We start from the raw sequence: 24,794 nt of genomic DNA on the forward strand, positions 1-24,794 counted from the left end.
CACCTTTTAAGCGTAATGCGGCTGACATGGTCCTCCAGATAAATGTTTTCCCTGTACCGCCATAACCATAAATACTGGTTTGAGGAAAACCAATATATGAGCATGTGGCAGTCCATGTTTTTGAAACTCAATAGTATATATAACTGTAAAAAAAAAATAGAATTAAAATTAATGCCAAATAGTTCATATACAATTAAAATTTAAAAGTTAATTGGACCAATTATACCAACTATATAAAAGGATGAAAAATAAGATTTGTAAAATTAACTGTTTACGTGCTCTAATTTCACCAAATATTTTTCCTTTCTTGATCTCCTTAATCAAACGGTCAACTTTGATCTTGAAAATTCTGCTCGATAAATCCGGTCTATCTTCTGGCTTAAGATTGCACGGTTTCAAAAAGTCAACTACTTCAGGCCATTCATAATTACATGTAAAGGTGATGAATAAATCAGGATAATCAATCCATCCACAAATTGCCATAGCATCCTGATAATTTTGAATCATGTACCTTGGTCCTCCTGCAAAAGATGATGGCAACACCACTCTTTTTCCCATTGTAGATGAATCAGTCTCTCCTCTAAGAATTGCCTCACGGAGGCCCTTATACATATCAGCCCTTACATCCTTTTGGTGATCTGACATATCAGCCCTTACATATCAGCCCTTATACATATCAATTTCAGGAATAAAGATAATAAATCACAAAACAGAATGAAAGTTTATACACACCTCTGAGTAAATTAAGTCGAATTGTGGTGAAGTTGTTAACATAGACATTGAAATGTGAAAGATGTTTTTTTTTTTAATAGATTTCAATATTGTTGCAGGTGTTATAGTATGAAAATATATATATAACTTTCCAAATCACACGTGATAATAACTTTCCAAATCTCACATGATAATTATTCTCTAAATTTATGATCTGGTAGAAAAAAAATCGTTGACCAGGAAAGGCATAAAATATTTCGTGATGAATAATATAGTCAACAATAATTTTGATATGATATACTTTTAAAATTGATGAAGCATTTTAAATAAAAAATAATTTCTTTTATCAAATTAGTTGCATCTGACAAAAAAATAAAATAAAACATCTATTTATACGTACCTAAAAATTTTATAGTTTTGCAAAATTGCACAACCAATATGACCAGAGTCAAATTGTCAGAATTTGCAAACACGTTATCAAGCTTATTAGCATAATCACCCAAATAGAACAGTGAATACGGTTAGATCTACAAAAAACAATAAGGAATGTTAATAAATATAAAGGAAATTATTGACGGTGCTTATCAATTATTGCACATAATTTTAATCACAATTGGTATACTTGACATAGTGGTTGGAAATATTGTCTTGCACTGAAGGGTCGAGGGTTCGAATCCAAGTCAAGACAAAATTGTATTATTTTTTAATAAAAATTGCAAGATAAAATGGAGGGAAAACAGGGAAAACAAATTAGGGTTTAGAGTTTGCTTGTGTATACAAGCTTATAATATAAAAGATATACTAAAACATCGACCCGTGCGGTGCACGAGTCTGATTAGCTGTAAAATATATAATGATTAAATAAGATATGATAATTCCAATAATGTAAGGTATATGAAAAAAGTTGAGTAACATTAAATGATAGTTCAACAATAATTTTGGATAAATATTCATACAAAGAAAATTATGTTATATTACGGAAGACTTCCTTATAGACCACATTCGAAGTCTTAGTCGTATCTTCACCGTCGTCATCAATGATCAATATTTTTAATCCTTTTCTAGAAGTAACTCTTGAAATTGCAAGATACAACTGACCATGTGAAAACACTGGCGACGAAAGATATATCCCAACATGCTTTAACGATTGTCCCTGACTCTTATTAATAATCCTCAAAAGAAATCATTATAGGAAATTGTCTCCGTTGAAATTTAAAAGGAATTCTCACCTCAGATGATGTCAGAGAAAATCTAGGTATGAAAACCTGATCACCAATATTACTTCATGAAATAATTTTTCCTTCAAGAGCACGTTTTCCCAATCTCATAATAATAAGTCTTGTTCCATTGCATAATCCTAATTTTTTATTCAAATTTCTTAATAGTGTAACGACCCAATTTTCAAATTATTAATTTTTATGTGTTAAAACATTTTATTAACGTAGAATTTTAATTAAGTTAATAACTTGAGTTATTTACCGAGTACTTTAGTTATTAAGCGAGTAGTGAGAGTTAACGTGTTATTGGGCCAAGCCAACTGGGCTTGAGGCCCAATGGGCCTTGTGTGTGTGTGGGGCGCCATATGGCCATGAGTGGGAGAGAAATTCATTATTCTCTTTTGTTCTTGTGAGTTCTTGAGAGAAGGGAGAGCTTGGGAGCTAGGGCAAGAAGAAGAGCTAGAGATTCAAGATCTTTTCATCGAGGTTTCTTTGAATCCAGGTATGAGAGTAGGTTCCATAATCGTGGGTGACCCGAGGAAGGGGAGAATGTCGATTTCTCCTCACCCGAACTTTCTTCACCCCATTTTCGTTTTAGCTTAGAACGGATTTTCTTGATGGAAATCGTTCCTAAGGTGCTTAATATGTTTAACATGCTTTTAACATGATTAATGAAAGGATTTAAGGGTTAAAAACGAGTTTTATAAGAGATTAAACTCAAGAACTTTGTGTTCTTGAGAGTTTTGATGAAAAATTGTTCAATCTTTACTTTTTCGATGTTTATGATGTAGATCTGATAAATGAACTGTCCTTTTGTGTTTATCTATGTTTGTTATGTTTGAATACAAACTCTTTTGAGATTTATAACATGAAAAATGGGATTTTTGGGTGATTTGGTGTAGAAAACGCAAGTTTTGAACTGTCCTGACAGGAGGCACTCGCTAGGCCTTCGCTCAGCGAACGTGTGGCGAACAGCTCGCCACGAGCAGGTGTCTTCCTGGCGTTGTTCGCTTAGGCTCGCTAAGCCTTCGCTCAGCGAATAGTTCGCTGATGTTCGCTAATGCTCGCTATGAGTTAGCATTTCTCTGGTAGCGTTCGCAGATGCTCGCTACCCTTCGCTTAGCGAACAGTACTGGACCTGCAACTTTTTGTTAATGTTTGTAAGTGTAATTAGGCACTTGTAACATGGTTTAATGGTATTCTTACATGATTGTTGATGCATGTTGATGCTTATAATGCTCATTGCTAATCGTTAATTGATTGTTAATCATGTATGAAGTATAAATGAAGAATATTAAGGTTTTGTTAAATCTTAATGATGAAGTATGTTGGATAGTGTTCCACATAGTAAATGAAGAGCTTTATGCTATATAATTGTGAGTGAATTCATGAAAAACATATACATGCATTCATGAATTAAATAAGATATTGGATATTCCAATAAAGAAGTATATCGGATTATATTTATCCGATAAAGAAGGATATTAGAGGTGAGATACTCTAATAAAGAAGATGGTACCACATGCATTAGAAATGCCTAGGGTGACATTCATGAAGTTGAAGCATTAGAGTCGCATTAGGCTATGTGTGCATTTTATGATAAATGATATGTGACACATGTTTGGCTAATTGTGGTATTTGATAATTGATAATTGATTGTGTGAGTATTCGATTATATGTGTTTATGTACTTATAATGGAATGATAGATGTTGATGAATATGTATAGATGTATGATATATGCATGAATATTGAGAAGTGTTTAAGTACCGTTTTACTTACACTTATATTTTGATTATGTGATCTAACTCTCATGCTTTGTGTTATGTGCTGGACCGTTGGGGGTTCAGATTCTCAGGTTGAGGATCCCGATCAGAGTTAGAGGATTGCTCGTGCTCGTGGTAGTGCGCTTTTTGGTGAGGAGTTTAGCTTAGACTACTCCTTAGATATATTTTGTATATCTTTTTGATGGGTTGTATAGAATTGCTCTGATTAGGTTTTACCGTGTCGGGTTATTCGAATTGAATTGTATTAAGCCCGTGATGGCATACTTAACTTTGCTAATCCTATCTTTTGTTGTAAACATAATATCCTTGTTGTTGATATGGCCTAGAGCCTAGGGATATTATGTGAACAATTATGTTGATTGTATGATATGCACTATGTTTAATTATTTGTTTTTAATTTCCGCTGTGCTAGCATGACGCGTTTATGCCGTGATTTCGTATTATAACATGTGACGCCTGAATTTTCTTAAGTGTTTTATTTATTTATATTTAACAAATTCTCGTTAAGGGGTTTGGGTGTTACAAATAGCATAACTGAAACTCCAACTTTAAGTCTCAACTTGTGATTTGGAAGTCCCGACGTAGAAATCGTGTTCAAAAATTTGGGAGTATGAACATCATCCACTGTTTGACCGTCTATATTTTGTGTGAGTGGAGTATCATAACTCAAATATGTTTTTTCTTCACCAGGAATTAAATCCAACATATAATCATTTATTGTGTCGACTATTGAATTTTTAGGAGCTAGTATAGCTCTATTTTGGAAATATGTTATATCGTTCATGTTTCGTAAAAGTTGGGGATAGGTGCTTTCAACGATAGAAGCAAGAGGATCACCTGAATTTGGAATCAATAAATCTGATGGAATGGCAAGTTCTAAATCATCATCGTTGTCATCTCCAATTTCTCCATCGCCAACACCCAAAACTCATTCAGAAAACAAACGTCTACACTCGAAGCACCACCGTGAAGCATCATGTTTTTACTCAATGTTAAAACTTCACAAAAATTCCAAAGAACCGAAGAATTAATAGTAGCATGAACAACTTCTGGCCTTGTACCTTTGGGTATTACTAGTAGAATTTGTCTAAAATTTCCGCCAAAAACAACAACTTTTCCAACGAAGGGAATGTGTTTATTTTTTTCATCAACAGACTTGAGAATATCTTTTAAAGTTCGATCAACAACTTCGAAACAGTGTTTGTGCATCATTGGTGCTTCGAAACAGTGCTTTTTGTATTAATAGCGCCAAAGGGCTTTTAGGAACTATGGTACATGTTGAAAACTCGTCAACATTTAGAGGAATACAAAACCTTGAATGTGTTGTTCTACCGCCAGGTATAAGCAATGTAGCGATCCCACTTAAGGCAACTGTTAAAACTATCTCACCTTTTAAGCGTAATGCGGCTGACATGGTCCTCCAGATAAATGTTTTCCCTGTACCGCCATAACCATAAATACTGGTTTGAGGAAAACCAATATATGAGCATGTGGCAGTCCACGTTTTTGAAACTCAATAGTATATATAACTGTAAAAAAAAAAATAGAATTAAAATTAATGCCAAATAGTTCATATACAATTGAAATTTAAAAGTTAATTGGACCAATTATACCAACTATATAAAAGGATGAAAAATAAGATTTGTAAAATTAACTATTTACGTGCTCTAATTTCACCAAATATTTTTCCTTTCTTGATCTCCTTTATCAAACGGTCAACTTTGATCTTGAAAATTCTGCTCGATAAATTCGGTCTATCTTCTGGCTTAAGATTGCACGGTTTCAAAAAGTCAACTACTTCAGGCCATTCATAATTACATGTAAATGTGATGAATAAATCAGGATAATCAATCCATCCACAAATTGCCATAGCATCCTGATAATTTTGAATCATGTACCTTGGTCCTCCTGCAAAAGATGATGGCAACACCACTCTTTTTCCCATTGTAGATGAATCAGTCTCTCCTCTAAGAATTGCCTCACGGAGGCCCTTATACATATCAACCCTTACATCCTTTTGGTGATCTGACATATCAGCCCTTACATATCAGCCCTTATACATATCAATTTCAGGAATAAAGATAATAAATCACAAAACATAATGAAAGTTTATACACACCTCTGAGTAAATTAAGTCGAATTGTGGTGAAGTTGTTAACATGAGACATTGAAATGTGAAAGATGTTTTTTTTTTTAATAGATTTCAATATTGTTGCAGGTATTATAGTATGAAAATATATATATAACTTTCCAAATCACACATGATAATAACTTTCCAAATCTCACATGATAATTATTCTCTAAATTTATGATCTGGTAGAAAAAAAATCGTTGATCAGGAAAGGCATAAAAATATTTCGTGATGAATAATATAGTCAACAATAATTTTGATATGATATACTTTTAAAATTGATGAAGCATTTTAAATAAAAAATAATTTCTTTTATCAAATTAGTTGCATCTGACAAAAAAATAAAATAAAACATCTATTTATACGTACCTAAAAATTTTATAGTTTTGTAAAATTGCACAACCAATATGACCAGAGTCAAATTGTCAGAATTTGCAAACACGTTATCAAGCTTATTAGCATAATCACCCAAATAGAACAGTGAATACGGTTAGATCTACAAAAAACAATAAGGAATGTTAATAAATATAAAGGAAATTATTGACGGTGCTTATCAATTATTGCACATAATTTTAATCACAATTGGTATTGAACATACCAATTGTGATTAGACTCAAGGCAGGGGATAATTACATTGAGGACATTAATGATATTGAACATCATGTGTTAAATTTTTACAAAGAATTATTTGCTAGTAACAATAATTGTGCTCCTACTAATATTATTGAGCGCACTATACCTCATCTTATAACTGTTGCAGATAATGATATGATGACCAAAATTCCTTCTTTTGAAGAAGTTAAGCAAGCTGTTTTTAATATGGATGGTTCTTCTTCACCCGGCCCTGATGGTTTTGGGGGATGTTTTTTTCAAAATTATTGGGATATTGTTGGCAGTGATGTTGTGGCCTCGGTCACTCAATTCTTTAGTCAAGGTTGGATTTTACCCAATCTGAATTCAAGTCATGTGGCTATTGTTCCTAAATTTCCAGGCGCGGATACTATTGAAAATTTTAGACCAATCGCGGTGGCAAATTTTCAATTCAAAATTATTACAAAAATTTTGGCGGATAGACTTGCGGTGATTGCTCCTAAAATTGTTTCAGAACATCAAAGAGGGTTTGTACAAGGAAGACACATTTATGAATGCATTTGTATAGCCTCCGAGGCCATTAACATGTTGGACAAAAAATCTTTCGGTGGTAATATGGCTATGAAAATAGACATTAAAAAGGCTTTTGATACTTTAGATTGGAGTTTCCTTCTCAAAGTACTACAGGCTTTTGGCTTTAATCATAAATTTTGTTCTTGGATTTCCACTATTCTTCATTCTGCAAAATTGTCACTCTTGATTAATGGTAAAACTGTTGGCTTTTTCGGCTGTTCTAGAGGAGTCAGACAAGGGGACCCCTTATCCCCTCTTCTTTTTTGTATTGCAGAAGAAGTGTTGAGCAGACATCTTTCTCTTCTTGTGGATGCTAACAAGTTAAGTTGCATTACTTCAGGTAGAACTATTCTTCCTAGCCACTCTTTTTTTGCTGATGACTTGATGATTTTTTGTAAAGCTACTAAAAAAAATGCTAGAAACATTCATGATTTGTTGGAAGAATATGGTGCTAACTCGGGCCAGAGGGTTAGTCCTCATAAGAGCAAACTTTATGGAGGCTCTATTAGTCCTACCAGATTAAATACTTTGTCCAATACTCTTGGATTTTCTTTGGGTTCATTACCTTTTGACTATCTTGGAGTTCCTATCTTTAAAGGGAAGCCCAAAAACATTCATCTTCAGGCTTTAGCAGATAGAGTCAAATCTAAACTTGCTTCTTGGAAGGGTCATTCTTTGTCTATGATGGGAAGAGTTCAACTTGTTAATTCTGTGATTCATGGCATGTTGACTTATAGCTTCAAGGTCTATATCTGGCCTAAAGGTTTGATTAAGCAGATGGATCGTTGTATTAGAAATTTTATTTGGTCTGGAAATGTAGATAAGAAGAAATTGGTCTCTCTATCTTGGGACAAAGTTTGTACTCCTACTTCAGCTGGTGGTCTTGGGTTGAGAAAACTAAAAGACATGAACAAAGCTGGTTGTCTTAAACTTTGTTGGGACTTAATCAAATCTGACAAACAATGGGCTATCACTCTTAAAAGCAGATTTTTTTCGTAATTCTAGCCCCATCAATCATGCGATTTCATCATCTATTTGGTCAAGTTTGAAAAATGTTTTACATTTGGTTCGTGATCATAGTATTTGGCAAATTGGTAATGGTTTATCTACTTCATTTTGGAATGATAATTGGCTTGGTTACAAATTAAAAGACTTAATTTTAGAGCCACTTCCTAATCCTATTTCGCATCTAGTGAATGCCAAAGTTGCAGAAGTCGTTCATAATCAAGTTTGGGCTTTACCTGAAATTTTTAAACAACAATTTCCTATTATTACTTGTGATATTCATGCTCTTTCTCTCCCATCCATATCGGAACCAGACGAATTAGTATGGGAAGATTCTATCTCTGGAGAATTGACTTTTAAACTTGCATATTCTTGTGATATGCAGCCCCCTCAATGTATCGGCTGGACCAAGTTCATCTGGAAACTGTTTATTCCTCCTTCTAGATCTTTAGTTGCTTGGAGAATTATGCACAATGTTATTGCCACTGATGATAACTTGATCAAAAGAGGCCTCACGATTGTTTCTTGTTGCAGTCTTTGTGGTAGTAGTTACGAAACTGTTACTCATTTGTTCTTGCGCTGCCCCTTTATAATGCAGTATTGGAACTGGTTATCTTCTTTGCTAGGCATGCCTCTTGATCTCTCAAATTTTGATTCCCTTCTTGGCATATGTAACAAAGGTTGGAGTCCTCAATTACATGATCTCATTATTGCAGCCATTGTCAATATTTTATGGAAGGTCTGGAAATGCAGGAACAATGTCAGATTTAATGATATTTATCCCTATTTTTCTCGTGATCTGATCTATGTGAAAAGTCTTATTCATCAAGCAGCCCATTATTCCAAAGGTCACATGTACTCATCTATAAAAGAATTTTCTATCCTCAAGCATTTTGGTGTTGATTGTCATCCTCCCCCTCCGCCATCTATTAAACAAGTCAATTGGATCATGCCTCCTAGTTTTTGGGTGAAGTGCAATACTGATGGAGCCTCTAGAGGTTCTCCAGGTATTTCTTCTTGTGGTGGCATCTTTAGAGACCATCTTGGTACTTTTTTAGGTGCATTTTCGGCTAACATTGGTGTTGCAACCTCTCTTTATGCTGAAATTTGCGCTGCAATTTATGCTATTGAATTTGCTTCTGCTAAAGGATGGACCCGTCTTTGGCTTGAATGTGACTCTATCCTCTTAGTTCAAGCTTTCACTAATGTGAATGTGGTCCCTTGGAAGCTGAAGGTTAAATGGAAAAATTGTCTTCATATTGTTAGGAATTTTCGTTTTAGATTTTCTCATATTTATAGAGAAGGAAATACTTGTGCAGACAGATTAGCTAATGCGGGTTTTTTTGTTGATGGGTTAGTCTGGTGGGATCAATTACCAAGTTGCTCTAGAGAGAGTTTCTTTAGAGATAGAGTTGGTTTGTCTAATTATCGCTTTCGTTAATCTTGTTTTGGTGGGTTTGGTTTATGCCCCCCCCACCCTTTCTTTTGTTTTTTCATTCTAATAATACTTTTGGTGAGATGGTAGAGGAGTGGTAGTTCATTGAGGTGCCAACATAGTTGGGATGTCGATGACTTACTATGATGCCATGCTCTCCATTTTTGAAAAAAAAAAAAAAAAAAAAAATCACAATTGGTATACTTGGCATAGTGGATGGAAATATTGCCTTGCATTGAAAGGTTGTGGGCTCGAATCATAGTCAAGACTAAATTGTATTATTTTTTAATAAAAATTGCAAGATAAAATGGGGGGAAAACAGAGAAAACAAATTAGGGTTTAAAGTTTGCTTGTGTATACAAACTTATAATATAAAAGATAAGAAAGATTCAAACATTTGGTCTCCCTTTTCATTTAGCCTTCAATTTTGATGATTTGACGCATTCTTTAAATGACATGACATATTAAATAAATTCTTTAAATACATGCTTATGTTTAGGAAAACCACAATAATTAAATAAATTTAATATGCCGTGACAGCCACATTAGCATATATCATGCGTCATTTCATTTAAAGAATGTGTCATGTCATCAAAATTGAAAGATAAATAAAAAGGGGACTAATTGTCTGGATTTTTCAAAATAGAGATAAAAAATGCACAAAGAAAAGGGACTTAAATTGCTCATTTTTTAGAATAGGGGACCAAAATTGAGCAAAATAAAATAGGAGGACCAAAATTGCACATTTTTTAAAATAGGGAGACTAAAACTGCATTTAAGTCTTATAATTATTATGTTATTTTTCTTCCATTTTTACAGATAAATATTAATGATTAATTTGTTAGATAAGAGGTAATTTGTTATCAGCGGCCTCCTTCTTAAAAGCAGTTTTAACCCCCCAAGTTTCACACTTGTGTGATTTTAACCCTCTAAGTTTGACAATTGTGCGATTTTGTCCCCCCAAATTTACCCCATTTTGGATTTGCTAGCCCCCGTTGATTTTTTTGACTAAAATTGCTCATTTGAAATTAATTTTTTTTAACAAAAGTAAAATTAATTTTAAAATTAAAAAAATGTATTCTTTTTTTACTAAGAGGTTGAATAATTATTGTTTTTTAAAAAATAGTTTATAAAGTTTTAAAAATAAATTAAAAAATTAGTTCATGAAGTTTATTTTATAAAGTTTTAAAAATAAATTAAAAAAATAGTGCATAAAAAATAATTAGTTCATAAAGTTTTTAAAAAATATTTTTATAACTTTATAAATTGTTTTTTTTTAAAACAATAATGATTAAAACGTTTTAAAATGAATATATTTTTTATTTTATAACTAATTTTAATTTTAAAATGCCACATAAGCATTTTTTTAGTCAAAAAGTCAATGGAAGGCTAGCAAATACAAAAGGAGGTAATCTTGGAGGGACAAAATCGCACAATTAAAACTTGCGGGGCTAAAATCGCACATTTGTCAAATTTAGAGGGTTAAAATCATACAATTGAAGCTCGGACCAAAATCGCACAATCGTAAAACTTGAGGGTCAAAACTGCAATTAAGCCTAATACTATCTTGGCATGTCTACTACTATAGTACTATTATTATTTGGTTTTATTTAGTTAAATTGAAAATAAACATCTATGTTTTCATATTTGTTTTATATTCTTATTAGGTTTCTCCTTTTATTAAATAAAATATGTTAACTCAGACTCACAACAATAATGGCGGATTAGTAGAAGAAATTGCTCATCAGGTGTATGGCTGAATCTATGTCAGAGGCAATGTCTAATGTCTATTGGTGAGGGTATTAAGGGTATAGGGAAACACTTTGACGCCCAAGTTCAAAGCGTAAAATTTCACTAATTAAATGATATTTTCATACCAATTCTAAAATACTTTATCATGTTTTATTTTTTCTTAATAAGTGAGATTTTTGTTTTTTCCTTCATAATTTGGGACCAAAGTATCGTAAAACATTTGTTTGGTTGAGAAAATCCATTTCTAAAATTCACAATGAAAGTAAATGGGCAGCCCACATGTATGAAATTGAGTGCCAATGTATTTTTTCCACACATGTATAGAGGGCATTTTTTTAGTTTTTTTTTTTTTTTTGACAAGTACACATAGAAGTATAACCACATATTCTACTCCTTTGTGCTCTAATTATTTGGGATGTTCCCGTTAAATAAACTTTTAAAGATTAGAGAAGCTCCACGGAGACTTGATTGTGACATGTACTCAACTAATGTCTCCACATTAAGGAGACTTGTTGGAAGCCAGATTCACCACAAGAAGACGGTCTATTCTCTAAAACACTCAAGTCCAAATCAATATCAATATAGAGTACAACCGAAGGCTTTGTTTAATATGAAAGAACTCATTAAGTCTTTCATCATATATCAGTCTTAAATAGCATTATAACGAATACGAATTTTACAAAATTTATTGTTGGATCGAAAGTTTATATTATATAGATAATCCATAATTTGTTTTAAGGAAATTGAAAATAATTTGATATGTTATTTGAAGGTGAGAAAAACACAACAGGGGAGGTTGAATTGTGTTTATTTTTTCTGGCTTTTAAAAATACCAAAGCTTATCAGGTTTTGAATGCGTTCAGAGACTGTTCAAGTGATGGTTCCAGAAAGAGATTATGCAGCGGAAATAAAAAGTAGAGAGAAGAAGGCAACACAAAACAATTTTATACATGTTCCTCTCACAAATTGAGGTTTTTATGTTGGCTACATTTTGCAAAAACAAGTTATAGCCATAATGCTACACAAGATGGTGTAGCATGTGAGTACAACATTGTTTGCTCTGTTTTGCGCAGGAATTTTTATATCATATCTTTGGAAGATTTGTTTCAGAAATAATTATGTGCTTATCTAACAAGCCAAGACGTGCCTTGTCCCACAAGTCTCTAAAGGCGGTTGTTTATTTTATTTACTCCAAAAATATAACTCAATATTTTTGGAATGCATCAAATATTGTTTTGGAGTAAATCTTTGTTGAAGAATTATTTTGAAGTAAATCTTGTGAGCTGATCAATGAAGATTCCAGTTGTTTATTTGAAGCCTTGCTCCTCAAGCTTCTGGAAGACGGTTTGCATGCTTTATGTAAAACAAAAATATAACATAATATATTTTTGTGTGAAATCAAATATTGTTTAAATTTTAAAACTAGGGCTGGCCGCAATTCCTACATGTGTGTGTTTGAAAACCTACCATGCATATCAAGACAATTCAAGGCTATAAATACATGAAGAATCAGACCTATTTTGTGCACCGAAACCATTGTTCATCAAAGATGTAGTCTTTAGGGTTTCATGTCTTTGAGCCACTCTCTAGGAGAGTTGGTGTAAGTGAACCACTCGGGTTGTGATATGGTCACTATGTCCTCACTCAGAAACCTGTAGGTAATGAGTTGAGTATTGTACTTGGAGGAAGCTTGTAAGCAACTCCAAATTGTGAACTTAATCAAGTGTTGGCTAGGTATTAGTTTCTTAAAAGGGTGTCTCCATCTTTGATCATTATAAAGTTGACAGCAACACAATACGTGTTGTTAGAGGGAATTTGGGACGGGGTCTCATTATCTAGGAGGTTCCTAGGTAGGATTGCACGGGTAGTGTCTAGGCGAGAAGTCAAGTACCGGGTGTTGGTCGAGGGCTTTGAACTAGAGCTATTATAGTGGATTCATTCCTGGATTGGTACCCCTAGAGTAGGTGACGTTGCACTGAACTGTGTTAACAAACGATCTGTCTTATTTATCTTCTGCACTTAATTTATTTTTAACTTGTCTATTGTGTTCTGTACTGGTACGAGATGTTGTAGCATCTTTCGCAGCATCTTTCCACTAGCCTGCCAGAATTTCAATTGGTATCAGAGCGGGCATCCTGTTCTGTATCTGGGTAAGCTCCGGGGAAGATACTTTTTGGCACTATGGACAAGGAAGAAGGATATCAAGAAGAAGAAAGTGTTGCTTGTATACTTGTGTTCTTATATATGCATGTTTCAAGGGGAGTAAGTATTCCTTTTTCTGATGGTTGTGTTCATTCTGATATGAATGAGTTGTCTGATATGCATGAGTTGATGTACTCAGGGGGAGTAATTGTTCTCTGATCTGCTATTGAGGGGGAGTAGCAGAATATAGCTAGCTTGTTGATGATCTCTCAACTTATGCTATGATTAGTAATCTGCTAGTTTATGTGCTTGGTGTTTGTGGATGTGTTCTGCTATGAATCTAGACATCGTGATCTGATCTGTGTGAGAATTTATTTTTCCCAGGATGTGGTAGTTTATCTCTCCTTGTGTGGTTCTTCTGTGAGAGTTTATTTCTCTCTGTTGATGTGCTATGTGATTTCTGTGCATAATGTGGTGACAGATGCTCTAGCATCTGATGTATGCAGTAGTTGTAGTAGTGATGTTTCTCTACTATGTGTTGATCTGCTATGCATGTGTTAAGGGGGAGTAAGTTTTATGCATGTATTGTGCGGAGTAGAATTTATTTTTGTGCTCTGATGATTTGCATGTCTGTGTTCAGGGGGAGTAGTAATAAATCTGTTTATGCTTTGTATATGCTTATCTCCTTGATTAATGTCCAGCCAGATGTTGAGTGACCAGTCTGGCATGTATGTTCGTGTGAAGTGGGAATTTATTTTTCCTCGGATGTTTTTCTGAAGACTGTTTATGCTGACTGAAGGAGTTTATTTCTCCTATCTTGAATCCACTTTGAGAGTTTACTTCTCTCAGTTTTGGTAAGCTCCGTGAAGCTAGATGTGTTTAATTCCACTGTTGCATGCCTCTGTTGTTTTTGGTGAAATATTTTGATTGTGCTTGTGCGCTATATTCATTTGAAGATTTCTTTTGAAGTAGCATTGACGAAGCTTTTACTTTCTTTCAAAGATGTATGTTTGTGTTGAAGTGAAAGAAGGTATGTCTTGTATCCCTCTCTCCATTATCTGGTGCACGCTAATCAAGGGAAATATTATTTGAATTCTTCTGCAAATGTTAATATTGATATTGACGCTCCCACTGAGGACAAAAGTAAGCTTGAAACTTCTAAAGGAAACTATTCCTGAGAAGGATGCTGCACATGATGCTACAACATCTGTAGCACAGGAAAATTTGGATTACATTGTGATACCCGAGTCTCCAGATAATGTTATTGTTCCTGACAAAGAAAATGGTTCTGAAGCAACTGCTACTGATAATGTTTTTGTTCATGATACCTATGTGATCCCTCGTGCTGATGATAGTGGTAAAACTATGTTTGTTCCTTTGAATGTTGATGAATTTGCTGAGAAAGATTCAAATGTTATTGATGTGGACAACCTTAACTCAAGGGAAAGTCCTGCCGAGTCAAAGAAGAAAAGCCTGACGAGAAAAGAAATTTCCTCCAGTGTCTTAGATTTTGATGAGGAGCAACATGTTATAGCATCTTCTGGCACGTCTTGAATAAAGAGTATAAGAGGCTTACTGCAAAATATGCTCTCCTGAACAAGATTGCAGCTGTCAATTGGGCTGCAACTACACATTCTAAGAGTGTAGCTACAGGTTTGGCCAGATTTATCTATGCTATAAGAACTAGAACTCCTTTTGAGTATGGTGCTTACATTTTCAATGAAACAATTATGCATGGCAAATCACATGTTGTGAAGATGCCAATAGGTTTTTCTACTTTGATATGTGATATTATACTGGCTCAACATCTTGGGATTTATACCGAGGTTGATGTACCCAACAGAAGAGAATCTAATTTGTCATTTAGACTGTTTGAAGCGACACATGCTGCAGACATTGCTGCACCATCTGTCAAGCGGCCAACTAGTGTTTGATAGAAGTGTGGCAACTATGGATAAAACTGATTTTCCTATTGATAGAGTTACCAAGGAAATCTCTAAATGGCGAAGTGAAGGTCTGACCAAAGAAAATATTGTTTTCTTGTGGTAATTTAAGTGTCAATTATGACGTGTTGCATAAGATTGGTTGCTTTCTTTTTGGTATACTGTGTTGATCGTCTCTGATGTTGTATGTAAGAGGGAATTTCCTCTATCTACGCACTATGAGGTTGATGTGATGGAAGTAGTGTGAGTTTATGCCTTATGACTCACGACCTTCATGCTATAGTGTTGGAGCATGGTTATTTTTTTGGTATTGTGGATAACAGCACACTTGTTTCCTTTTTCGAGCTTCTGTCCTCTGGTCATTTGTGTGGGCTATGCCCTGATATTCATTGGACCTGCGTGTGCACCTGGTTTGTAATATGCACTCTGTGGTTTTCTATTCTCTGATACTCTGTGGTACTATGTATTTTGCTCCTATTCTATGGTACTGACTTTATTTATCAGAATTTATGGCTAAAAAGGGGGAGTAATATATTTCTTATCTGAAGTATGTGCATGATGTGATGAAGAATGTTATAGCAGTTGATATAGCATCTGTATGTGTGTATGGTGATATGCATGTTTTGAGAGGGAGAAAATTTCTCTTTCTGCTCTGGGTGATGTGCATGCAAGAACTTCAAAAAGCATTTAAACTTGTAGCATAGGGCATGATCATAATCTTATAACCATAGAAATATGGATGATTCATCGTGCTTAGTCATAATCATAGAAATATGGATGACTTTTATGCTTAGGATCACAATTATAGAAATATGGGTGATTTGAGTTACAGTCATAGAAATATGGGTAACTTTTACATGCTTAATTATGAATGCACAACATGTGTGTCTAATCTGAAGGTCAACAAATTGAAGGCAAGAGTTGCACATTGAAGATAGAAGACCAAGATGCTTATCTATCAAAGACTTTCTTAGCCAAAATTTGCCAAAGGGGGAGATTGTTGTGGTTTTTATGTTGGCTACATTTTGCAAAAACAAGTTATAGCCATAATGCTACACAGGATGCTGTAGCATGTGACTACAGCATTGTCTGCTCTATTTTGCGCAGGAATTTTTATATCATATCTTTGGAAGATTTGTTTCAGAAATAATTTTGTGCTTATCTAACAAGCCAAGACGTGCCTTGTCCCACAAGTCTCTAAAGGCGGTTGTTTATTTTATTTACTCCAAAAATATAACTCAATATTTTTGGAATGCATTGTTTTGGAGTAAATCTTTGTTGAAGAATTATTTTGAAGTAAATCTTGTGAGCTGACCAATGAAGATTCCAGCTGTTTATTTGAAGCCTTGCTCCTCAAGCTTCTGGAAGGCGATTTGCATACTTTATATAAAACAAAAATATAACATAATATATTTTTGCGTGAAATCAAATATTGTTTTAATTTTAAAACTAGGGCTGGCCGCAATTCCTACATGTGTGTGTCTGAAAACCTACCTTGCACATCAAGACAATTCAAGGCTATAAATACATGAAGAATCAGACCTATTTTGTGCACCGAAGAGTGAAATCAAATATTGTTTTAATTTTAAAACTAGGGCTGGCCGCAATTCCTACATGTGTGTGTCTGAAAAACTACCTTGCACATCAAGACAATTCAAGGCTATAAATACATGAAGAATCAGACCTATTTTGTGCACCGAAGCCATTGTTCATCAAAGATGTAGTCTTTAGGGTTTCATGTCTTTGAGTCACTCTCTAGGAGAGTTGGTGTAAGTGAACCACTCGGGTTGTGAGATGGTGACTATGTCCTCACTCAGAAACCTGTAGGCAATGAGTTGAGTATTGTACTTGGAGGAAGCTTGTAAGCAACTCCAAATTGTGAACTTAGTCAAGTGTTGGCTAGGTATTAGTTTCTTAGAAGGGTGTCTCCATCTTTGATCGTTATAAAGTTGACAGCAACACAGTACGTGTTGTTAGAGGGAATTTGGGACGGGGGTCTCATTATCTAGGAGGTTCCTAGGTAAGGATTGCACGGGTAGTGTCTAGGCGAGAAGTCAAGTACCAGGTGTTGGTCGAGGGCTTTGAACTAGAGCTATTATAGTGGATTCATTCCTGGATTGGTATCCTCCAGAGTAGGTGACGTTGCACTGAACTGGGTTAACAAACGATCTGTCTTATTTATCTTCCTGCACTTAATTTATTCTTAACTTGTTTATTGTGTTTTGTACTGGTACGAGATGTTGTAGCATCTTTCGCATCATCTTTCCACCAGCATGCCAGAATTTCAGACTTTCAAATGCTCAAGCTTTCAGCAAGAGACTTATCACAAGCTAACTCAATCAAGAATAGTTAGATGTAGTTCTATACTCAAGATACAATAATTGATTAGAAATTTTAAGTGTCAAATTGTGCTTTGATTTTGAAAGAGTTTTGGTAGATTCAAATTGCGCGTAGAGTCTTAAGTTTCTTCATATCTTCCACTCCTTATATAGGCATAGGTGTGAGAGACGTTGAAGAAGCTTTGAGTCTTTGGAGAAGCTTTTCGAAGGACGTTAACAGTTTGCCAATTAAATGGATAATTCTGCCAAATCACCCCACTACACCCCACTTTCATTATATGATGTGGAGGAATGGTTAATTTATATTAGACGTTCGTGTAAAAATATTTTATATTGACATAGCATGTTAATTAAACTCAAAAGAAAAACACAATTTTTTTGACCCGAAAACTAATAGAAATAACAAACTCTAAACTAGCTGGTATTAAAAAACCTAAAGAAACTAGTAATCAACATTAGAATTGTCAATTATTTGGACTAAAAAGTTAAACCCTCCAATTATCAAGGAAATAGTCTTTAGTAATATGAAACTCATTTGTAGATAAACAAAAACATATCAAGTATTATTCAAATTTGAGATAAAACTTAGATACTCGTAATTGATAATTGAATATTGAACTTAATCTGAAATTAAATATTTTACTTAATATTTAAAAATTTAAGTGATACGAATATTAATTATAGAAAATATTAAATATTAAAAAATAAAAATTGTTATTTTTCAATTTAAAAAATCAATTTTAATATTAGATAATTCACTCGCAGTTTATTTTCTTTCACTCGTATGAATTAAATATGACTAGAATCATGCATTTCAATAACAAAAAATACTAACAACTATATCCTCATCAATATATATCGTAAATAATAATATCTCATTTTTTCATGTATTAAATATGAATAGGTGAGAATGAATATTATATATGATTGAAATACAAAGTTATTGTAAATTTTAACCCAATTATTTTATTTTATTGTTACGAAATTCATATTGCACTTAAGTATATACTATTTATCAAATAACTTAGAATAATTAAATAATCGCATAAAATTTTGTAATGTTATACTATTTTATAAAAAATTAATTACTTATTTATTTTGTGTTTCACATATTGTATTTTATTCTTTTCCTTCCTTTCTTCTATTTGAATACATGAATAAAAATAAGAGACACAACTGACAGTATAAAAACTTGTTATCCTCTTTATTTTTTGTGAAGAAAAACTAGCGCCAAAAATTGTTACATCTTTGACTTTTACATTTTTTTTACTAAAACTTTTGAAATTGTTATCTCTAACCATTATGTGAAAAATTGTTACATCTTTGACTATTAACATATATTGTTATTAAAATAAGTCAATATATATATATATATTGTTATTAAAAGTGTCCTATTAAATAGCTCAATACTCTTTTCCAAATGTGAAATTGAGATTTGAAAGTAAAAGATTATTTAAACAGATGAAAATGTACGAGTTTAAGCAATATTTCTTGTGATTTCACTCAAAACAATTTTAGCTCCAACTCCAACCTAACACGAAATTCACACCTAAAAACTTAAATTTGATGAAGTTTACCAATTAAAATGACATTTTAACAACCTTGTTTCTACCCATGTTCAGCATGTGACTCCATCTATGGACACAATAGTTCAATACTTAGATAGTTTTATCCTATAGTCAGATTAAAGATTTCCGATTTTACGCCTCTTACTCTACATGAGGAGCCAATTTAACTTTTTTATACACAAAATAATTCAACCCAATAATATCAACATTGTCAATTAAACTAAGCTCTACAAACTACGATATTTTTAACTTAAACCACAGTTAAACATTTAGAGCAACTGAATCTGAATACTTAAACCACAGTCACCGCCCTCATTTTTATGAGAAATTTTTCGGATTATAACTTCAATAAACTCATTAACAATCAACAAATTTGATCTTTTTATTTAGTATAATCTTATAAACTATATTTTCATTCAAAAAATCGTATGTTATAATCCTATAATAACATGGTTATAATAAACTTGATCTTGACATGCACATTTCAAATATTTTGATCAAACTAAGATTGTAATTAGTCTTATAAAATTAAAAATAAAATAATTAAAAATTATGTTCACAAATTTCCACCTAATTAAGTCTATGATGCCACGAAATTATGAGAACATTTTGACATAATGATAAATAAATAAACCAATCAATTTTTCCCAAGTACCGGCGGGGAAGTCTAAGTTGCGACAACCTCCCCGTAAACTTAAACGAAAACCAGTAATATGTACAAGTATACACTTTCTATAGTTTTATAACGTGTACCAAACTATGTACAACTGTTATTGGGAAATGAAATTAAAATAATCAATCTTACCACGACCTATCTTTTAAGCCCAATAGCATTGAGTCTCAAACATGAAGAGGACATTTAGCCTTCCCTCAACCACCGAAATCTTCATGCAAAAGTGATCCAAAGTTACAAGTCAACATTTCTTCCTAACATCATACAAAGAGCAATTCCATTCAAACAGATCCCTCTCAAGCAATCATGAACCAAAATATCAATAGTATGCAGTTTGTTCGAAGAAAGATGCAAAAAAGATATCAACTTTAGAATTTCACTCTTCCTAAATGGACTTTCTAAACAAATCGTTGAACCGGAACGAATCTCACAAATCGTCCATATAAAAAAAGGAAAGGGAAAGTTCACCCTTGACCCTACATTTCACTGTCAGGCATCTGCATGTTGCAGATGTTTAGAACTTGTAGAGAAACTTCTGAAGAAAATTCATTCAAAAAATCCGAGACAGCTAATTTGTGCTTCCTCTTCAATTCATCTAACTCCTCTCGTTGCATAACCAACATAGTCTCCAACTTGGTTGCTATTTTATTAATGTCTTCTGTTTCAAAATCTGTTAAACTAACAGACATTTTTTCTTGAGAGAACTTTCCACCAGTTGCTTCCAGATAGTCTGATGTAATACTTTTATTGAAAGGGGAATCAGCGGTTCCATCACATTCCACTTCATAAGACAAGTTTGAAGCACCGTGCAGCAGAGATGGAGAGTTTGCACCAAAAGTCTTGGGTGAGTCTGACCAGTACTTACGACCTGAAGGTAATATCTCTAAAGCAAGACTGCCAGGAGATTCATTTCCCATAGGAGATGCCACAAGCATAGTTTCAGGGGTTTGGCCTGAAGCTTGATAATAATAATTATTGTCAGGAGTTTCACTTGGACTCCAACTGGGAATGTGGTATCTAATTTCTGAGTCAATAGTCATAGCAATAGTCGAAACATCTTGATCAGTAAGCTCCAATTCCTCAACCATTTCACTAGCAACAGAGAATGAAGTATCTGCTCCAATATCGAAAGGAAAGTGGATATTTCGAATATGCCCTACAAACAAATGAACATTAGAAACACCAAAAAGAAAATAAATGCTCTCTTTTCTTAAAAAAAAAAAAAAAAAAAAAAAAAAAACTTAGATAATACCTGAGGAATCTGCGATTCTAAGTTTTAAAAATATTGTATTAACATCTCTCCTCTGGCCTTCCACTGTAAATTCCCTACTTGTCTCAACAAAATTATCTTTGGCACTTTTTTCAATGGATTGATTATCAAAGTTATCTCCTGCATTTGATGCATTGGATGGTAACCAAAATTAGATTTTTTATTTGAGACTTTATATGTAAAGAATATTTACCTGAATGTTGGTTTCTAGATCTTGAAGATAGACCAACGCTTTCACCATCCCAATTTGACTGAAGGAAGGGATCCATCAAGAGAGCCTTTGCAGGCAACCGTTCCGATACATGAGCAGTACACTTTTCTATAAATGCTTTAACTTCAGGATCATTTACTTTTGCCAACGATGCTGGTTTTATTCCCTATCAGAAAAAGTAACAATAATTATAATCATGACAATGATAGAAGACAATGGAGACTTATTTTGTTATAGAAATTGTTTTCATTTTCCTTTCTGATTTCACTGATAACTAAATAATCACAAATATTTTCTTTTCTGATTTCACTAATAACTACATAACATAATCACAAATGATAGACGACAAAGCCACTAGGTTTGGTGTAGTGGTGAGGGGTTTGGGTAGTATGTTATAGGTCCTGGGTTCGATTCCCAGCTCATTGTAAACAAAAAAAAAAATGATAGATGACAACAGAGATCTATTTGATTCTACAAATTGTTTTCATCTTCATTTCTATTTTCATAAATTATTACTTAAATTACTTCTTGTTTTCAACTTGTTTCCTATTTACAAATATTTGAACAAAATATTGCAAACCAAAAACAATAAAAGTTAAAATAATATATTGAATAATTATTGGTTAAAACAGAAAATGAAAATCGAAACCTTATTTGAGAAAACAAAAACAGACCAAGAAACACCATGAAATATCACTTGAACAAGGATTTCTAAACAGTTACTTGATTGCAGCACAACCTACCAGGAAAACAGTAAAGCAAATCGTATTTTTCAATGTTTTTTGTTAAAAAACTCCCCCAAGGACATCTTTTCTGCAATCTTTGCAATCCTAAAAGGTCGTAATCTAGCTTTTTTGGAAATCCGCCTAACAACACTAATCACATCTCAAGCAATTTAATGCAAAAGAAATGCTGAGAATTAAGATGATTCTTATAAGTAAGATAAAACCATTATGTCCTAGAAGCTAATTATGAACATATGCAGCAAGTAGAGAAGAAGAAAGAAAAAAAATTCAATTCAGACGTTCTAGGATTTTTATTTTGTTATCTTAACTTCGGTCTCTGCTAATTCACCAGTTTTTTCTATACAAAACACCCCAATCATATGAAATTCCAATAATATTTAACATCTGCCCAGGTTCGTGAAGTGTCCAATACTTTTTATTGATCCATAACTCAATACCTAACTAGCTGACTCGTAAAACAAGCAATAGGACAAAATGGAACTGTAATCTGTGATAGATAGTACTCCCTCCGGTCCTATATATAAGGAACACTTTAGAAAAAAAATTTGGTCTTTTTTATAAGAAACACTCTTTAAATTTATTCTTTATTAAATAGATAATCTCTTGTATACCCTTATTAAATTGTATAAAATACAACTTATTCCAATGTTATGCATTAATTACACAAACACATTCCTAAGGTTAATTTTGGAATAACACATAACATTTTAGAATTTTTAATAAAAAAAAATAAGTTTTCTTGGTATGTGTGTTTTTCTCAATGTGTTCCTTATATATAGGACCGGAGGGAGTATCATTTAATAGTTCAAAAAGATTTAAATGAAGCACATGTTCCAATGTTACATCTTAGATACAGTTGTACAGCAGAAGTTGTTTTATCAAGTTGATGCCTAAGTTGATGTACTATCCAAATTCCAAAGGGTTCCAGAAAACCTCAGTCTCTGGAAATTTACATAATCACAATTGAGATTGAATGCTATATTAATCACCATTGAGATTGGAGTACATAATTCTAAAACCAGCGTTCTATCACAGCACAAGTAAAATTGTCACGACATTTAGAAGAAAAAAATACACTTACAGATGTCACTTTCTTGTATATTTGAGCGGCATTGGCACATTCAACATATGGGTACTCAACAGTTACCAATTCTAGCAAGCACATGCCAAAAGCATAAATGTCAACAAGCTCATTGTACTCCTCTTCATAAAGTTCCGGGGCCATAAACTCCGGAGTACCTGGGCGTAACAGAATCACAGATGCTTTCAATAACAATATTTTAACAGAAATACACATAAGAAAAGGATAATCCATGTAATGATTTCACAGAAAAATGTTACCTATAACACTGTGAGCTGAATTGGCCTGTTGAAGAATGGCTGCCAATCCTAAATCGCCAATTTTCACCTCCCCTTGATTCCCATTGACAAAAATATTGTCACACTTAAGGTCTCGATGAATAACTGGTGGATTATGACTATGAAGATATGAAAGACCCTCCAAAATCTGCCTAGACCATTTCTTCAAAGCTCTCAAATCAACATGCTTATGTTTCTTCCGATATCTAAATTAAAAAAGCCAAACTTAAAACACAAGAGGTCACCAAAATGGAAAAGAAACCACAAAATAAATAGATACACCAACATAACAACGAGCCAAAAGACACTCACTGGCGCAATGTTCCAGATGTGAAAATCTCAGTTATAAAGTTAATATTCTCATTCTTTGTGTCAACCCATGAACTATAAAATTTAATAATATTCTTATGCTTCAAAGTCTTGAGCAAATGAACTTCAGAATAAAGTCGCTCCAAATCTTCAGAATTACGCAATAGATCGGACACCTTAACCTGATTCCATGCCACTTCAATTCCTTCCAACTCATCAAAAGCTCGATATCTGCATTTCCAGGTTACTATAAAGGAAAAAACAAATCATACACAAAAAAGTTTCATTTCATTTCATCCCAAACAATTCCCTTCATTCATTCAATACATACATATTAACATTTATCAATTAAACATAATAAATATAAATTCACAAAAAAAAAAAAAAAAAAAAAAAAAGAAGAAGGATACACTTTCTTAAAAGCCCCCTTCCCTAAAACTTCCTTGTACTGAACAATCAATCAAAAAAAAAAAAAAAAAAAAAAACAAGAGCTATTGTTAGTGTTGGATCAGATCAATCAAATATTTCACAATAGATAATTGAATAAGAGGAGAATGCATGAATGAAGGATCGGAACTGAGAGATACTAGATAAGATATTTAGAACACACACCCGACCATATCTCCCGGTAGGATCAATTTCGGAGAACTCAATTTCGGGGTCATCATCTTGTTCAGAGGAATCAAGCGGCATTGGTGAAAACCCTAAGGTAGAACGAAGTGTATGAGACCAAAGCAAAGGTTGTGTTGTTTGATGAATGATTATGGTTTGGTTTGGTTCGGTGGGTGAAATATTTTCCGTTGCTGTGGCTGAACCTGAACTAACTCTTACCTTTTTCGTCGCTTTGTTTCTTCTAACTAAGGTGAAGTGTTTGTGCCACGAGAGGTAATTACACACGTCACGTGTTGTTGTTGTTTTTTTATTATGCCTAGTCAAATATATTTTTGAGATGTTGATAGGATAGTTGGCTTGGATCGGGTCTAATTTTGTCCCAATTTTTTTAAAATTTCATTTGTCATGCCAACTATTCGCGC

At 33.3% G+C, this 24,794-nt stretch overlaps 1 protein-coding gene across 2 annotated transcripts; it reads right to left on the minus strand.

Moving 5' to 3' along the window:
* Positions 1–19,813: 19,813 nt before the first annotated feature.
* On the minus strand, positions 19,814–24,688 carry LOC123897253 (probable serine/threonine-protein kinase WNK3). Of its 2 annotated transcripts, XM_045947812.1 has the most exons (8): positions 24,373–24,688; positions 24,171–24,208; positions 23,764–23,991; positions 23,434–23,657; positions 23,174–23,331; positions 21,329–21,512; positions 21,118–21,255; positions 19,814–21,021 (listed from the first exon to the last, which is right to left on the minus strand). In XM_045947812.1, exons 1-8 carry the CDS (start codon positions 24,451–24,453, stop codon positions 20,342–20,344), a joined length of 1,731 nt encoding a protein of 576 aa, XP_045803768.1. In that variant the 5' UTR covers positions 24,454–24,688; the 3' UTR covers positions 19,814–20,341. The 2 variants fall into 2 exon arrangements, with proteins under 2 accessions (XP_045803768.1, XP_045803769.1); XM_045947813.1 differs by lacking the exon at positions 24,171–24,208 and having other exon boundaries at positions 24,373–24,654.
* Positions 24,689–24,794: the final 106 nt, after the last annotated feature.

This window comes from Trifolium pratense, linkage group LG7, assembly GCF_020283565.1.
Source record: "Trifolium pratense cultivar HEN17-A07 linkage group LG7, ARS_RC_1.1, whole genome shotgun sequence".
Lineage (NCBI taxonomy): Eukaryota > Viridiplantae > Streptophyta > Magnoliopsida > Fabales > Fabaceae > Trifolium > Trifolium pratense.